The sequence below is a fragment of the Typopeltis vanoorti genome, chromosome 10, assembly GCF_054136105.1.
Source record: "Typopeltis vanoorti isolate ZY-2024b chromosome 10, IOZ_Tvanoo_1.0, whole genome shotgun sequence".
In the NCBI taxonomy this organism is placed as follows: domain Eukaryota; kingdom Metazoa; phylum Arthropoda; class Arachnida; order Uropygi; family Thelyphonidae; genus Typopeltis; species Typopeltis vanoorti.
In genome coordinates, this window is record NC_143558.1 from 20,204,652 (window position 1) to 20,223,335 (window position 18,684).

The window sequence follows — 18,684 nt, forward strand, 5'->3', positions numbered from 1 at the left end:
GAAAAACCTTTCTACAAGATGCATTTCAGCATTGCTAAACATGATCTGAAAGTAAGACTACTAGAAATGGCAGAAATGCTAAATTCAGTGTATAAAAATTCACATGGGATCTACTTTAAAGGTAACAATAGTGATATTGTAACTTAAGACTACTTTTTTTCCTGCCTATCTAGAGAAGCTTTTGGTTGTTGTCTCACATATGAATTAAAGTTTATAGAAATTGGTATCAGTGATTATTAATGCCTATTATTACTGCGGTGATTATTACTGCTAATGCCTAAACAATACTATTATTTTTTATTTTCTAGGAAAATATTGCCAAGCTTTGAAGATCTAGAAGTGGCAAACAAGAAAAGAAATATTTTTATTCAACTTCTTTCACAATCACCTCTCAGAGTTATTCAGAATGTTATTAAGTTAAAGAATGTGACACCAGAAGAAGTTTTTCAATTGCTGTTTGACATTGAAAAACCAGGTGAAAGCATTGTTTTTGTCATAGATTATTTTCAATTATATTATGATGACACTAATGTATGACACCTTTCCATTTGTTGCTTCTTAACTACTATTTAACAACTAAATTTAATGAAGTCTCTGAAATAACATTATCCAACACATTGTAATAAAAATCAATTACAATGTGTTGTAATTGATTTTTACAACAAACTGAAGTGAGTCTGTTTACATATGTCCTTTATAGGACCTAAGATACTGGGAAAAATGTTATGATAGGTGTTATAGAGTGCAGATCAGTACTGCATCGTGTGTGTGTGTGTGTGTGTGTGTGTGTGTGTGTGTGTGTGTGTGTGTGTGTGTGTGTGAGAGCACATCTCAAGACAATATGCACTATCAGTCTAATGACTATTCTATCAACATTTTATGTATTAAAAATTCATCCTACTGCTGTATATTCTAAAATTAAAAATATCCGTATTCCCGATGAAGAAATAAGATTTTATCCTACTGGTTTTTCACACCATAGTCCATATGAAACTATCAGAAAGAAAACAATTTTTACTTCATATTTTTCATTGTGGTTATACTGGAATTATTACTATAAAGTTCTGCTGTTTTTATTATTATTATTTTTTTTTTTATAATATCAGATGCTTTTTCTCACCTAAGCTGCTTACCTTCTGCAAATTATGAATCCATCCTAGTGTCGCATACTCTTCAATGCGTGTGGCAACACCAACAAAATTTCTTTAAAAATTCTGGAGTGATAAGAACAGTGACAAGTCAATGGCCTCTCTCTCTACCAAAGTCATATCTGCTCTCTGCCTCTTCTACCAGACTGGTGTCTGTAATTCAGCCACTCTGCTCAAAGCATCGTTTAAGTGATAAACATTAGCAGCTTCTGTAGTAATTGATATAAACTATTTATAGATGGTCATAGACACATCCTGTCTGTAACCACCTTAATTTATTTGGTCTGTTTAGCTATTAAAAAAATTCTAATATTGAAACATTCGATATAATTGAATCCACACATGGATTATTGCATGCAGATTTGGTCTCCTGGGTTCCAAGGGGATAAAGAAACTGTGGAAAGGGGTGCAAAGAAGAGTTACAAAGATTATATCCAGATTATGAAATTTAGATTATGAAGACAGATTGCAAGTATGTGGATTGCAAGACTCTGGTTAACAGGAGAAAGAGGGGTGATATCATAGAGGTCTATAAACCTTTGAATGGGTGTTATAGGATATCATCTGAATGAAATTTTTCTTTATATAGAAGGTGGAAGAGAACATGGAGGCATCCATGGCAGTTCAATTTGTTCACAGTCAAGAAAGGGGTAAAGTTTTGGGCAACAAATTGCACCAGTGTAGGCTCCTTGTTTGTCGTGAGTCAAATATTTTAGCCAAAAGTGGCAAGGAGGAATCTAAAGATTGTTTTATTTCTTAAAACACACTGAACCAGTGGGGGGGGGGGGATACTTATAAATTAGAAGGGCAGCTTCTAATGTGAGTGTCCTTTTGGTATATGCATTGCTATTAAAAGTCAGAAGAAATATAATTAAAGATCATTGGCTTCATCATAAATTTTTTTATTAACACGTTTGCTGCCAACTACGAGTATACCCGTAGTTGGTATATGAGCCACACAAGCCAGCTACGAGTATACTCGTATGACACTTTCCGCCGGCAACAAGATTAACGTATTGACCTTGAAGTGTAAATGCTTGGCTTGTGGAGCTAGCAGCAAAACTGTGCATACTCATAGATGGCATATGCTCCGCACAAGCCAACTACGATGTCGATTACCACCGGCAACGAGATTAGCCTTAATGACCTTGAAGAAGTGAAATTGCTTGGCGTACGGGAACAAACTATGCCGAAGTAGCGTGGCAGCGAACATGCTAAAGCAGCAAATGTTTTTTTTTTCCACACGTTTTAAATGTGTAAAAAAAAAAAAAAAAAACAGACCACTTGCAAAAATATTAAAGTAAAAACTTAAATATTTTTGCGGGTGGTCTGTTTGGATTAAAAAAAAAAAAAAAGCACTCTTCACAAAACACATACATTCACACATATCATTTGTGTTTAAATATCCTTAATTTTGATTAAACAAGAACTAGTTAAACATTTTTGTACTGTAAACTGTTAGTGTAGTATAATATATTTTATGCATTTTTATTTTTATTTATTTTTTTGTGTTATCATAGTAGTAAGTTTTATTAATAAAAGTCTAAATTAGTTTTAGATTTAGATTCTATATATTTATAATTATATATATATATAACTTTATTTTATTTTTTTTTTAGAAAGAAATCTCATGAATGTTAATGATTCAGAAGAAAGTGTTTTGGACCCTGCTGTATTTAACAGAGCTCAGAGTACAATATTTAGAGGTTATTTGGCTATTATCAGTGTAATAGAGGCTATATATTCTGCATGTGAACTAGAACAGTTGATGTCAAGAAAAAATATCACACCACCAGAAGAGCATCATCTTAAAGAGGATCCCTTATCAGATGAGGATTTAAGTTTATGCAAACATTATGAATTATTTGGTGCTCAAGCAACATATACAAACTTTATTATAGCCAAGTTAAATATAGCAAAAAAAGAAATAAATGATATATATCCCATCTCATTTCGTTTGGAAATTTTAGAAAATATTTTTTCACTTTTGTTTGTCACTCATAATGATCTTGAAGATGTTACTCATTCTGATTCTGATGAGGGACATGAAGGTGATGATAAAAGTTTTGAATGTCTTCCAACTAAACACTCACCACCGCCACCTGCTAATGATGTAGATTCGAGCAGTATGCATTCAAAAGATATAGAGGTTGATCAAAAAAGTAAACCATCTAGTGAAGCCATGTTTAGGACAAGTGGTTATGATGATAATAAAATGGCTGCATTACCTGGAGCATCACCAGATCTGAAATTAGTAGAAGTTGAGAGAAGATATAGTGGAAGGTTTACTATAAGTACAATTAAACTGAAAACATCTAATACCAAAAATACAGGTAGTGAAGGATATTCTGGCCCAAGTAGTTCTCGTAGCACCTGTAGTAGTAGTGGGAGTAGTATATTACCTAAACTTGGTTTTTTGTGTAATGAATTAATTGTGAGAGATTTATTACAGTACTTAAGGGATTCTCTTTTAGATGCTAATACTGCCATATTTAAAACAATAGTTAAAAAAGATATGGACTCAAAGAAGACTCTAATAAATAAGGTAAGTTAATAATAATTATAGGAGGTGTTAAGTTTCTTGATATATTTTAATTTAAATTGGACTGTTATTTATATACATATAAATTACAAAAGTTAACTTCCACTTATGTCTGTGTGTAACTTTTCAATAAGATATGTATATTTTAGGCAGATGAACCAAGATGATCTGCTGAAAAACAAATTTCCAGAAAAAAGCGTTGAAATTATTACAAGTTTGTATGTTAAAATGGAGGATATGATGGATCCAGCCAAATTTTATAACCAAATACACACACACACACACACACACACACACACACCATCAAATTCCTGATATGTATCCTCAGGGGGTGTATAAGATCATTATGATAGTACTACATGAAAAAGTTACACCATTACTAATTTCTGATCAACAAGATTCCTCCAAATTAATCTGTTATCTGTCAATATTTCAATATCATCAGATCTTATATTTCTGATTTTTTTTTTAAGGTGTTTTTTCTGTATCAATTCATGTATATGTTGGTCTCTATTTGTGGGTCTTTACATATAAAATATGCTAGAGTAGCATCTTGTATAGGTAAAGTTGATAAGGCTCTGTATTACTAAAACCTTGGTATTTAGGGTCTAGCTACTCACTGAGGAGACCTCAAAAAAGGTTGAAACCGGTCTGGGTAGTGACCCCACCCATAATGTATTGCAGTATGCATCTCTTAGTGAGATTTGCTTTACATTATAGAAAATACTAAGAATAGTGATGAGAGCTTTACCCACCTTTACAGCGAGTTGCCCTGGTGTTGCACCACCTTTAGACTTGAACTACGTTCAGGCACAAACTTAACTGTTTGCTTACTTGGGGTTAGGAGTAAAATAACCAAGTTTAACCAAGTTTATAAAATTACTTGGTAACCCTAATATATATATATTTAAATTGAATGACTAGAAACCAAGAAAAATGAAAAAAAAGTTTAATAGCACAACTAGTTTCAGCTTGTATCAGCCTTCTTCACGTGCACGTTAAAAAAGAAATAACCAGTAAAACATAGAGGAAATGATTGTAAATATCACGGATATGTTGAATATATATACACTAACTTTCCATGATGATTATAATTATTTCCTCTATGTTTTACTGGTTATTTCTTTTTTAATATGAAGAAGACTGATACAAACTGAAATAGTTGTGCTATTAAATTTTGTTTTCATTTTTCTCGGTTTCTAGTCGTTCGGTTTTTTTAAAAAATGTATATCAACCCAGTAAATCAAACTTCCTGTGTGTGTGTGTGTGTGTGTGTGTGTGTGTGTGTGTGTGTGTGTGTGTGTGTGTGTGTGTGTGTGTGTGATTAATTTTTTAACTTGGGGATACTGTATATTAGGGTTACCAAGTAATTGTATAAGCTTGGTAATTTAACTCCTAATCCCAAGTAAGCAAACAGTTAAGTTTGCACCTGAAACATACTTCAAGTCTAAAGATGATACAAGGCAACTCATTGTAAAGGTGGGTAAAGCTCTCATCACTATTCTTAGTATTTCCCATAATGTAAAGCACATCTCACTAGAAGATGTATACTGCAATTACATTATGGGTGGGGTTCACTACCCAGACCGGTTTCAACCTTTTTTGAGGTCTCCATATACAGATATACATCCCCAAGTTAAAAAAATTAATTACATCTATATCTCCTCCAGAGATTCTTATTAAAAATAAAAACACCTTGTAGCAACTTGTATAGGTAAAGTTCATAGGGCTCCGTATTACTAAACCCTTGGTATTTAGGGTCTAGCTACTCACTGAAGAGACCTCAAAAAAAGGTTGAAACTGGTCTGAGTAGTGACCCGACCCATAATGTATTGCAGTATACATCTTCTAGTGAGATGTGCTTTACATTATGGGAAATACTAAGAATAGTGATGAGAGCTTTACCCACCTTTGCAATGAGTTTCCCTGGTGTTGTACCATATTTAGACTTGAACTATGTTTCAGGTGCAAACTTAACTGTTTGCTTACTTAGGATTAGGATTTAAATTACCAAGTTTATACAATTACTTGGTAACCATATATATATATATATATATATATACACACACACACATACACACTTTGTCATTTAAAATAATGAAATTCCCAAAATCCTGGTATATGACTACACTGTTGTTAATTTTCTCTAGGAGGTCCTCTTTACTCATTATATATATATCATCATCAAATTCCTGCCATGTACCCTCAAGGGTTGTACAGGATATGATAGTACTACATGAAAAAATTACATCATCATTACTAACTTCCTATCTACAATTTTCCTCCAAATGAGTCTGTTACTTGTCAAGACTCCAACATTATCAGATCTTATATTTCTATCGTCTAAGGCACTTTGTACCGTATCAATCCACCTATATCTCGGTCTTCCTCTGGGTCGTTTTGCTGCCAACCTGGCAGAGAACACTTGTTTTGCTAATCTTTCGTCGCCCATTCTGTTTAAGTTACCATACCACATGAGATTAGCTCTACTAATGCAATTCCTGGATGCTGACACTGTCAAGTTCTTTGCTAATATCCTCGTTTTTTAATATGATATTGCCATTGATGCCATCTGTTCATGCCTCTAATCTTTCTCAGGACTCTCATATCTGCAGTCTCTAGTCTTTGGTCAAGTGTTTTACTTCTGACCCAGCTCTCAGATCTATAAGTTAAAACTGGTTTGAACACTGTATTGTATACAGCTAATTTAGTTTTCCGACTAATTTCTCTCTTATTCCATATGAATTTATTCAATAGACTTCTCACTACACCAGTTTTGCTGATTCTGTTGTCTATTTCCATATTTAATTTACCATCTTTACTAAAAATCGTGCCTAAGTAGCTGAAATGTTTTACTTGTTCCAAAGGTTGCCCATTCACAACACAGTTGACATTTTCAACGATTCTGCCTATTTTCATAGTCTTTGTCTTTTTATTGCTGACCTTCATACCATATCTATTACAACAGCTATTCAATTTAGTCAGAGAATCTTGCAGACTTGTAGCGGATTTATTTAGAAGTATAACATCATCCGCATAAAGCAAAGAGCTGATATTAACATCTACAATTTTGATATCATGTTTAATACCACTTTCATTCATAATGTGATCCATATAGATAATGTACATCCTTGTCTCACACCAGATTTAACATTAAACCATCTTCCTGTACTTTCTTCAATTCTAACTGCTGACTTACAACTCAAATAAAGACTAAGTATTGCTTGATATAATGACCCATTGACACCATATAACTATAGCGTATTGAATAGCTTCTCTCATGGCACCTAGTCATATGCCTTTTCCAAATTGACAAAACTTAAATTCAGATCTCTGTTATATTCCCATGCTTTCTCGACTGTTTGTCATAAAGTAAAGAGCTGATCCTGACAGCCTCTATTTGGCCTGAATCCAGCTTGTTCTTCACCAAGCTTATCTTCCACAATTCTTCTCAATCGTTTCTCAAGTATACTTGCATAGATCTTGCCAGGAACACTCAGTAGGGAAATACCTCTGTAATTCTCACATTCAGTTTTATTTCCCTTTTTATATATGGGTACTATGAGAGCTCTACTCCAATCATCGGGAATTCGTCCCTCTGTCCAGGCTTTCTGAACTATGCAGTGCAGCCACTGTAAGACTTTTATACTACCATACTTCAGCATTTCTGGTCGAATATCATCTACTTACTCCTGCTGCCTTTCCACATTTCAAGCCTTTGATGGCTTTTTTCTACTTCAAGTATGGATATGTATTCCTGACTGCATGCCTGGTCAGTGTTTTTTATCACTGTGCTGTCACCACTGCTTGTTTCATTTAGCAGTTTTTCAAAGTAATTACTCCATACTTCAAGGATATCTTTTGCTCCTGTTTTCATGTCACCTTTATCATCTCCAACTCCTTTTATAGCATTCCTTCCTCTATTCCTAGCTTCTTCAACAACCTCCAGAATATTTTGCCACCTTCTTGATATTTATTTTCTATATTCTTGCCAAAGTCCTCCCATGACTTTCGTTTAGCTAGTTTTACATAGTGTTTAGCATTCTTGCATTTGTCTCTATATTCTGTAAGAGCACAAGCTGACTTATTTGCCAGGAACTTTTGATATGCTTTCTTCTTTTCCTTCATTGCCACTTTAACTTCCTGTGTCCACCAGGGAGTTCTGATTTTTTTATCCTTGCAGACAACCTAACCACATGCCTCTCTGGCAGAATCAATGTTTTCTTCAAAGTTTGCCACTGAATCTGCAAGGTTTGATTCCTGTTCTCAAACTCTTTCTTTTTTTCTTCAATAATCTTTGTGTATTTTAGTCTACAGTTCACATCTGAGAGCTGCTTAACTTTTATTCCCTTTAAAACTTTCTTTTATGAAAGTTTTAAAGGGAATAAAATTCAATTTTATCCTGCTCAAGACTAAATAGTGATCACTTCCAATTTCAAATCCTTTGTACACTCTGGTGTCCTGCACCAAGTTGAAAACATCACTATCAACAATAACATAGTCAATGAGACTTTTCTTATTCCTAGCCTCTTCTCTCCGTGTGAATTTGTGCGCATTTTTATGTTGGAACATGGTGTTAGTAATAACCAGTCCATGTCCTGAGCAGAAATCCAACAGGTATTTGCCATTATTATTAACTTTGCTCTTTTCTCCAAATTTTCCCAAAATATTTTTGTATGTCTCACAATCATTTCCTACTCTGCTATTTAGATCCCCAACAAAGACCAACTTTTCCTTTTTCATTGTGTCAGTTGCTTTTTCTAAAGCCTAAAAATATTTCTCCACTTCTACCTTAGTAGAACCTTCTGTGGCACCATAGCACAAATAAGTCACATTGTTATTCCCCATTCTCATATTTGCCCACATTACTCTACTTGAGACTGACTGCCATTCAAGAAGATTAGCCTCGTTGTGTTGAATACTATGGCTACTCCTTCTTTTCCTTGATTGTCATTGCCTGAATATAACATTTTGTAATTATTGCTCAGAAAGATCTCACCAGTTTTTGTCGTTTTTGTTTCAGTCACCCCTATTATGTCGATCTGGTATCTATCTAATTCCTCAGCTAGCTCCATTTCTTTGCCATTCAGGCTTCTTACATTGATAGTACCAATCTTTAACTCTGGTGATGTTGAATTGGGGTTTGTTTTCAGATTTGTTCCAGTAGCTGACTTTTCGCTGTTCGCCCTGGTTCCCTGCCAAAAACAACCGGGGCCTTGATTAACCGGGCGACGCCATCTTCATGAATTTATTGTGCCTAAGTAGCTGAAATGTTTTACTTATTTCATAGGTTCTCCATTCACAACACAGTTGACATTTTCAATGATTCTGCCTATTTTCATTGTGTTTGTCTTTTTATTGCAGACGTTCATACCATATCTATTACAACGGTTATTCAATTTAGTCAGAGAATCTTGCAGACTTGTAGCGGATTTATTTAGAAGTATAACATCATCCATATAAAGCAAAGAGAGCTGACATTAACATCTCCAATTTTGATATCATGTTTAATACCACTTTCCTTCATAATGTGTTTCATATAGATAATGAATAACAGAGGGGATAATGTACATTCTTGTCTCACACCAGATTTAGCATTAAACCATCTTACTGTACTTTCTTCAATTCTAACTGCTGACTTAGAACTCAAAGACTAAGTATTGCTTGATATAATGCTCCATTCACACCATATAACTGTAGGATATTGAATTGCTTCTCTCTTGGCACCTTGTCATATGCCTTTTCCAAATCGACAAAACTTAAATACATATCTTTGTTATATTCCCCTGCTTTCTCGTCTCGACTATTTGTCGTAAAGTAAAGAGCTGATTCTGACAGCCTCAATTTTGCCTAAATCCGGCTTGTTTTTCACCCAGCTCATCTTCCACAATTCTTCTCAGTCATTTCTCAAGTATTCTTGCATAGATCTTGCCAGGAACACTTAGTATGGAAATACCTCTGTAATTCTCACTTTCAGTTTTATTTCCCTTTTTATATATGGGTACTATTGAGAGCTCTACTCCAATCATCGGGAATTCGTCCCTCTGTCCAGGCCTTCTGAACTATGTAGTGCAGCCACTGTAAGATTCTCACACCACTATACTTCAGCATTTCTGATCGAATATCATCTACTCCTGATGCCTTTCCACATTTCAAGCCTTTCATGGCTTTTTCTACTTGAAGTATGGATATGTATTCCTGACTGCATGCCTAGTCAGTGTTTTTTACCACTGTGCTGTCGTCACTGCTTGTTTCATTTAGCAGTTTTTCAAAGTAATTACTCCATACTTCAAGGATATCTTTTTCTCCCATTTTCATGTCACCTTTATCATCTCTAACTCCTTTTACAGCACTCTTTCCTTCATTTCTAAGTTTCTTCAACAATCTCCAGAATATCTTGCCACTTTCTTGATATTTATTTTCTATATTCTTACCAAAGTCCCCCCCATGACTTTTGTTTAGCTAGTTTTATACAGTATTTAGCATTCTTGCATTTGTCTCTGTATTCTCTAAGAGCACAAGCTGGCTTATTTGCCAGGAACTTTTGTTATGCTTTCTTCTTTTTTTTACTTCACAGCCTGTTTAACTTCCTGTGTCCACCATGGAGTTCTAATTTTTCTATCCTTGCAGACAACTTCCACATGCCTCTCTAGGTGAATCAATCAGGGCTTTCTTCAAGGCTTGCCACTGATTCTCCATGGTTTGATTTCTGTTCTCAAACTCTTTCATTTTTTCAACTGTAGACTAAAATACACAAAGATTATTGAAGAATTTCATTCTTCAATAATCTTTGTGTATTTTAGTCTACAGTTCACATCTAAGAGCTGCTCAACTTTTATTCGCTTTAAAACTTTCTTTCATGTTATTCTTTTCAATATGAAATTCAATTTTATCCTGCTCAAGACTAAATAGTGATCACTTCCAATTTCAAATCCTTTGTACACTCTGGTGTCCTGCGCCAGAGAGAAAATATCACTATCAACAATAACATAGTCAATGAGACTTTTCTTATTCCTAGCCTCTTCTCTCCATGTGAATTTGTGCACATTTTTATGTTGGAACAAGGTGTTAGTAATAACCAGTCCATGTCCTGAGCAGAAATCCAACAGGTATTTGCCATTATTATTAGCTTTGCTCTTTTCTCCAAATTTTCCCAAAATAATTTTGTATGTCTCACAATCATTTCCTACTCTGCTATTTAGATCCCCAACGAGGACCAACTTTTCCTTTTTCATTGTCAGTTGCTTTTTCTAAAGCCTCAAAAAATTCCTCCACTTCTACCTTAGTAGACCTTCTATGGGACCATAGGCACAAATAAGTCTCATTGTCCACTTCCCCATTCTCATATTTGCCCACATTACGCTACTTGAGACTGACTGCCATTCAAGAAGATTAGCCTCATATTTTGTGTTGAATACTATCGCTACTCCATCTTTTTCTTGATTGTAATTGCCTGAATATAACATTTTGTATTTATTGCTCAGAAAGATCTCACCAGTTTTTCTCTTTTTTGTTTCAGTCACCCCTATTATGTCGATCTGGTACTTATCTAATTCCTCAGCTAGCTCCATTTCTTTGCCATTCAGGCTTCTTATGTTGATAGTACCAATCTTTAACTCTGGTGATGTTGATTTGGGGGTGTGTTTTCAGATTTGTTCCAGTAGCTGACTTTTCGCTATTCGCTCTGGTTCCCTTTGCAAAAACAGTGGGGGTCTTGTTTAGCGGGGCGATGCCCCAGCTGTCATGAAATTTTGTCATGTTGTACCATCATTTTGTATTTTGGTTTAACCAATAAAAATACAATTTGATCCGCTAAATCCCAAATTGCCAGCCCATTCTCGTTCGTTCAGTATCCAAGTAGATACCCAACAGGGTGTATCACGAGAAGGTGAGGATTGGACATTAGGTCAGAAGCCCTGGTCTGTTCTCCGCATTCCTTTACAGGCTATGTGGAGGTCTCCTGTCAGTTATACAGTTTTGACCCTTAAGCACCCCACACCACATATTTATATATATATATATTTTTTTTTTTTTAAAAAAAAATTTTTTTTTTTTCTTCCCTAGAGTTTTACTGTATATTTTGTGTTTCAGTAATGCAAGAGACATGAAGAACTAACGTTTCTTTTTATATATTAGTAATGACATTGGGAAAGATTTCACAGGCGACATACAGTGATTTGTGTTGTTGGATGTTGACAGTAATCATGCAGTTCTCATTTACATGCTGCAAGTACAAGAAGGAATGAATATGAAAGAATAACTACTGAATGCAGATGATGTATGGATGAGAGATGCAGGAAAGGTTGTTCAACTGATGAGTGTCCATGTTGCATACAACCTGGTGTATACAAAATTGAGCTTACTGCTACCTCTTCACTAGATGAAGAAACTCAGGTGTATGAGGAGGAGGTATCAGAGTTGTTGCACAAACTGAATAATAATTCACTAATAAGGGCTGGGTGGGGATCCTGTATAACTCATTTGGTATTGACATTTCCCCTTTTTGAATCTAGATCTTTCTCCTTGTCTGGAAAGATCTAGATTGAAATCTCTAATTTCTCTGATATTTTGGTATTGCTCCCCCACCACCATGCCACTACTTGAATTCTCTCTCAATACACTTAGCAGATTATTTTCTAGCTAAGCTGGAATGCCATGAAGCATCACTGTCAGGCTTGATTAAGTTGGAATTGCTCTGAAGCATGGTTATCGGATTTGATCCACTTTATTTCAGCCAGGCTCTGGAATAACTGCTTTGAATCTGTACTTGTACTTTAAATCTATAATTTGTTCTGATATAACTAAAATTCATATTACATGATGGAAGCAAGTGGTGAGAAGCATTAACCATGTCTTTTTTGTGGAGAACAGGTTTGCTTTTTGACGTAAGTTTTTTTTAAGCAAGTAAACAAAGGTGGTTGTAATTACACTACATGATAAAAGTAATCAGTCCCCAAGTAGTGGCTGCCCTTTGAAGAGTGTATGCATGCCACATCCAAACTCTTGCCTTTAGTTAATTCTTAGATATGATTCTGTTCTGATAATTTAATGCCTGATGGCATGGGAGTGAATTATCTAGGTCTTTGATGGGCCTACTGGCATGAAAAATGTTGACAGAGGATTTAGTTACTGCAGACTGACTTCACTGAAATTTGGCATATTCTATACAATCATGGTGGGCAAAACATCAGCATTTTAGACCAGAGGTTTATTGATGGATTAGATGCTGCAGTCATGCAGCATCTAGGAAAGAGATATTCTGGATTTCTTCCAAACAAGTAGGAAATATAAAAATGAAACAACTTATTCTATACAGAAATTTCTGTACTGAAAATCATTTAGTTCCTGCAGCCTGCATCTCCTATAAATGCTTCTGTGACTGCCGTTCATCAGAATTGGAATCATTAATTCCCCTACCCTCTTGCAAATCCATCCAAACATGTGCAGCAGTTAGCCAATACCCTCTCTCAGTTCAACTCTGAATCCATAAGCAGGGACAAATTTCTCCTCTTCATCCTTTTCACAGCTGCCCTCTGGAACAATCTTCCTCCATGTTTTCCAAGGAATATAACCCACAGCATTTCTTGTTAAATGTGAATAAGTTCCTTATTACCAATCCACGGTACTAGCACACTCTAGGTTGACCAGCTTCTCATGGATGGATTTAAAAAAAAAAAATATTTCTATTAAGAACTCTTCGATCCCCACATTAACTAAACAGACAATGCCTGTTAATATTTCCAAGTTCACAGGTTCAATAACTGGATCTTACTTTTCCTTAGGAGAAAAAATAAAACTGAATTTCTTTTAATTGTGAATTAAGAAGGCACAGTTATTGAACCTGTGTCCAGTTTTTTTTTTTTTTGAACATATCATTCCTCTAACATTATTCCCAGTTATACATTGAAAGGTTCTTCAATTTATCCAAGACCATTGACAGACTGAAGGACTTGCTTTATATTGAGCAATTTGCTGTGTGACATGTAATGCTGAAGTAAGTCTCTCTCTCAAACTGTTAGGTTGATAATGTTTTCTAAATTTTTAGAGAGATGAAGAATTAATTTTGTGAGAATTTTGTAATAAACTAGTAAATTGTGGAAGAAAGTGTGCTTAGATTGCTGTAAGGCACTGTCAGGAGATATAAGAGAAAGAGAGAATAATTTTTGAGTTGTTACATAATCTGTGGAGTTTTCTGATGCCATAGAGGTGGAGGTCTGGAAAATAATACTAACTCCTACTGTTCACAAATGGGCAGAGGAATGCTCCAACATTATGATATTTTGGTAAATCATACATCCTAGGAGCAAAAGAATAGACCTATTTTTGTGTTTTTTTTTAATCAACAGATTACTTGAGCATGTTACTGATAAAGTTTGTCTTACTATAAGTGGATTAATTAGGATCCCCATTCATTTCCAAGTATGTGGAAAGATCTGACAAAAGAATAATAATTTTGGCTTCATAGGTAAGTTACCCATGGCATTCCTAGTTACTAAATTTGCTCTCAGTTCTGAATCATTGTATGTTTTTAAAACATTACTGTTTTCTTTTAGTATTAGTGGATTTTTACACTTGTTTTCTAGTGATTATATATATAAAATCCTAATGATACTGCCAGATAAATTACAATGTTGGAAGTTTATTTTGCACTTGGTTATAATAAATTTAGTTTAATCCTTTATCCAAGTGTAAGCAAACAAAGTTTGAGCTTGAAAATATCTTCAGGAGTGAGGTAAGGTGGTGCAACTCATAGCAAAGATGGACCAAGCTCTCATCATTCCTTGTCCCAGTATCTCCCATAATGCAAAGCACATCTCCTTACGTACATGTATACTGCTATGCATTAAGGGAAAGCACTACCCAGACCAGTTTCAACCTTTATTGAGGTCTCGACAGTGGGAGGTAGACCGAGAGTAGTGATACTCAGGCAGAAGCAATGGAGAGGTCATATTTACCTATACGAATTGCCAACTGATGTACCACCTTATTATTAAATTACTCTGGATTTAGAGAAAGATGTTACCACTTTACGAGATGTTACCACCTTACCTCATTCCTGAAGATATTTTCAGGTGCAAACTTTGTTTGCTTAAACTTGGATAAATGATTAAACTAAATTTATTATAAATAACAATGATACCTGCCACTGTTTTTGTTTAAATTAAATACTTTCATAAAAAGATTATTTCTGGTATCTTCATGTTGTAAGAGCTGTCCTGTGATAAATTACTTCAAAATGTGTCCTAAATAACTAAAATAAGTTTATCTTTAGGCCTTTTTTATTCCTAATTTTTCTTGCCACTTTTGTTACATGTTATTTATTTTTTGAGTCTTGAAAAAGGTTCTAATTTATTTAATTAGATGATATCACTTGTATATAGAAAAGAAAAACTAAGCTAATATAACTAAATCAACATCTAGTTGACAAGGTTCATACACAATCCCACATAGCATATTTTATTTTAACTTTTTCATGTTATTTGTCCAAAATAATAAATTCCATTTCTTTTCAGATGTTTGTTAGTTGTATAATTTATTTTGAAATAGAATTGCTGGTTGTACTTAATATATTGCTATGCATTTTATTATTTTTATTTCATTTTGGTGTTTATTGATTATTCTCTTGCTGATTTTTGTTATAGGAAGAAGATCCAGAGTCATCATTACAAAGTCATTTGGATGAATCCCCACTAGAAAAGTCTATTTTATATCAGCGAATTTCTCTTCTTCATAAATATGTTAATGAGGCACAGTGGCGATATGAGCTTGTGGCTTCTGATCCAACTTCAGAAGTGGGTCACTGTACTTTACAGCATTCCATTGATAAAGAAATCTTCCACCAGTTTTGGGTTGGTGACTTTCCAAAGGAAAAACAAGATGCTCTTGAACAGCATTTAATATGGATTACAAAAAGAAACTTACCAAAAGGTATGTTTCCTATTGTTTTAGTGTAGTTTTTTTTTTTTTTTTTTGTTATTGAATATATCTTCATAAATAATCATAAGGCAGTACTTTCAGGCCCACAATCCTTGATTGATTTTATAACCATTATTTAGGATAAACAAGCTGGCTAGTTTTATGCCTAAATGTAGATTTTTTTTTTTTCTCTTAAACTGCATATCTTGATCACCTACTTTGTAATGAAAAATATAAGATACTTCAGTTGATTATAAAAGGGAATATAAATGGAAGAAGAGGACAGGGAAGATGAAGAAAATCTGGCTGGCAGACATCAGACAGTGGACTAGCATGAACTCTGAGTGACTGCTCAGAGTGGCAGAGGATCACTCAAAATTTGCTAAGGTGGTCGCCGACCTTTGATAGGAGATGGCACTCAAAGAAGAATAAACTGTGTTCTCTTGGCTGGCTTGTCTGGTTGCAGCATTAAAAATCCAAGTTTCCAGGAGGGGGAACCTTGCCATCTCCATATGAGTCTGTTAACTCTCAGATATTGAGGAGTTGCTAACTTTTCATTTATGATAAGCTGGACGATTTGGTTGTGTGCATAATAGAAATAATATGAGATTTAAGAAAGAAAACACTGTTTGGTATGCCATTTATTAATAAAGACATGAAAATAATATAGAGAACATCAAACTAGAACTGAAAGGAGTTCATTTATTATATGTGAATCTTCTTCTTCCTAGTGTTTGTCCTCCTTTAAGGCAGGGTCTGCTCATGTGCACTGCTTTCTCCATCTTGCACAGTCTTGGGCAACTTTACTGTTGACATTTGTTGTGCATATGTCTTTAGTTGGGCAATGAAGCCAATGTATCTTTGGTCAGTCTCTTGGTCATCAGTCATCAACATTGAACTTCATGGCTGATTTTGCCACAGTCGTCTTTGCTGCATAGCATGTGACCGTACCATCTTAAGCATGCCTCTTCTCTCTTATTCATGTGATGACATGGATATCACATATGTCGATGTTTGGGTAATTTGGTTGAGCCTCGTGATGCCAAGTGTCCATTTCAGCATTCTCATTTCCATGGTATGGAAGATTTACTTGTCTTTCTTTGTTGTTGGCTAGCATTCTGTTCCATACATGGCTGATCTGATGACTGTTCTATAGATCTTTGATTTTAGTAGTGCAATCTTCTTATCACAAAGAACTCCAATGACTTGCCACCACTTCATTCAGGCACTGTTGGCTCAGGCCTCAGCATCTGTTGTTGTATTGCCATTGGAGCTAATGCTGGACCCTAGGTATTTCAACTGGGTGCATTTGTTCAGTTTCATGCCATCCATTGTAAGCTTCTTGGTTTAGTCACCTCCTTGCATATATTCTGTCTTCTTGGTGTTAAGTCTCATTCCACACTCATATAAGCACGGATTTTCCATTTCTGCACAAGATGTTGGAATTCATTTATTATATGTGAATAGTTTTAAATATTCAGAATCAGTAGGATGGGGAAATTGAAACCGAGATTCCAAGGAAGATTAGTGCGTGTTTAAATATGGACAGTCTGGTTAAAGTTCAGTGGAGAATGCCAGTTTGATTAAAGGAAATTCTTTCTTTTACGGTTACATGGTGGTCAGTATTCATAGTGAAGAATTTATGGACACAAAAACACATGTTGGAGTTGTAAAAGTAATTTATTAACACTCAATATTTAGACCCTTATATTGAGGTTGTAATCAGGAAAACATATATATGCAGAGGACACAAGCTACATGACACTATACAAAAGTGAAATAAATCTAAATGCTTTGTTAATCATTTTCCCTAGTCTGACCTCTGGTGAAAAAAATAAAATAATAATAATACTGAATAAAATATATACAAAAATATAAATTAACAAAATAAAATAAGGTTGTTTATACATATCAGTATAATAATATACAGATGATAAAAAAAATTCTAAATAAATAAGATTTACTTTATTAAATCTTAATATAGGAGGGCTGTAGAAATTGTTTAATGTACTTCTGCTATAAAACTTTGTGTTGGGGTTGTTCTGGATGCTATATGGGTTGTCTTCCAGATTCTTGGAATTATTAATCCATCCTTGTTTAGATTTAGATGATGTTTTTGCATCTTACAGGCTTCTTTGAACTTTCTTTCAAATCAGGTTTTGGCGCAGTGTTGGGACCACTTCACCAAAACCTGGTGCTCTCAAACAAAAATGATGCCTTTTCAGTTGATCCTGTGTCATGTTTTAAGTGCATGGTCTGACAGGCCTGTTTTGCTATAGTGGAGAAAGTTAATGTGCCATTTATGTTCTTCTTTTCTTATTGGGATGGTATGCCCTCCCCTATATAGGGTAGGGTGTAAAACCCTGGGTGGGCAAGGTAGGGAAGAAGATCTTTGGATGTGCTGAGTATATGTGCCAGCAAAGGTTGGTCAATTGGCAGAGCCTCTGCTACTAATGGCTCACAAAAAGTTAAGCAAGTTTGAGCACAGTTAGTAGTTGGAAGCGATAAATCGTTTTATGCTGATGGCACACTCTCCCTCGATGAGTCTTTGGACTCCCTGGAGGTGTCTAATAATAATAATAATAATAATAATAATATTTCTTAATTTTGCAGGAAATTTGAAGGCTGCCTATGTAGGGTGGGTTGCAGGTTTTTGTTGCCTTTGTGTAGTGTTCTATTTTTTCTGATATGTCCCTAATGTATGGTATGGCTATGGAATTTTTTTTTGCTTTTAATGGTATTTTTGTGGAGGATCTTGTGAATTTTTTTTTATTGTAGCAATTTTTTTATAAACATTTGGCTAATAATTTCATATTCTTTGTTCAGCACCTGCTCATTTGAGCAAATTGTTTGAGGGTGCTGATGATCTAGTTTTTGTGTTGGATGGTGATATTAATTTTTATGTAACATTACACAAATACAACATTAAAGCAACCTTCAAACCTCCTGCAAAATTAAGAAATATACTCAGCACGTCCAAAGATCCTCCTCCCTACCTTCCCCACCCAGGGATTTACAAAATTTAGTGCAACTGCAGCCTATCCTACATAGGGAGGGTGTACCATCCCAATAAGAAAG

At 34.8% G+C, this 18,684-nt stretch overlaps 1 protein-coding gene across 1 annotated transcript in view; it reads left to right on the forward strand.

The window, feature by feature from the left end:
- LOC150102211 (zinc finger FYVE domain-containing protein 26-like) overlaps positions 1–18,684 on the forward strand; it is a 193,668-nt gene that overhangs the window by 85,026 nt on the left and 89,958 nt on the right. Inside the window, exons 6-8 of the mRNA XM_090399523.1 lie at positions 309–475; positions 2,768–3,693; positions 15,333–15,618. Coding sequence (XP_090255649.1) covers positions 309–475; positions 2,768–3,693; positions 15,333–15,618 — 1,379 coding nt within the window. The remainder of the gene's footprint in view (positions 1–308; positions 476–2,767; positions 3,694–15,332; positions 15,619–18,684) is intronic.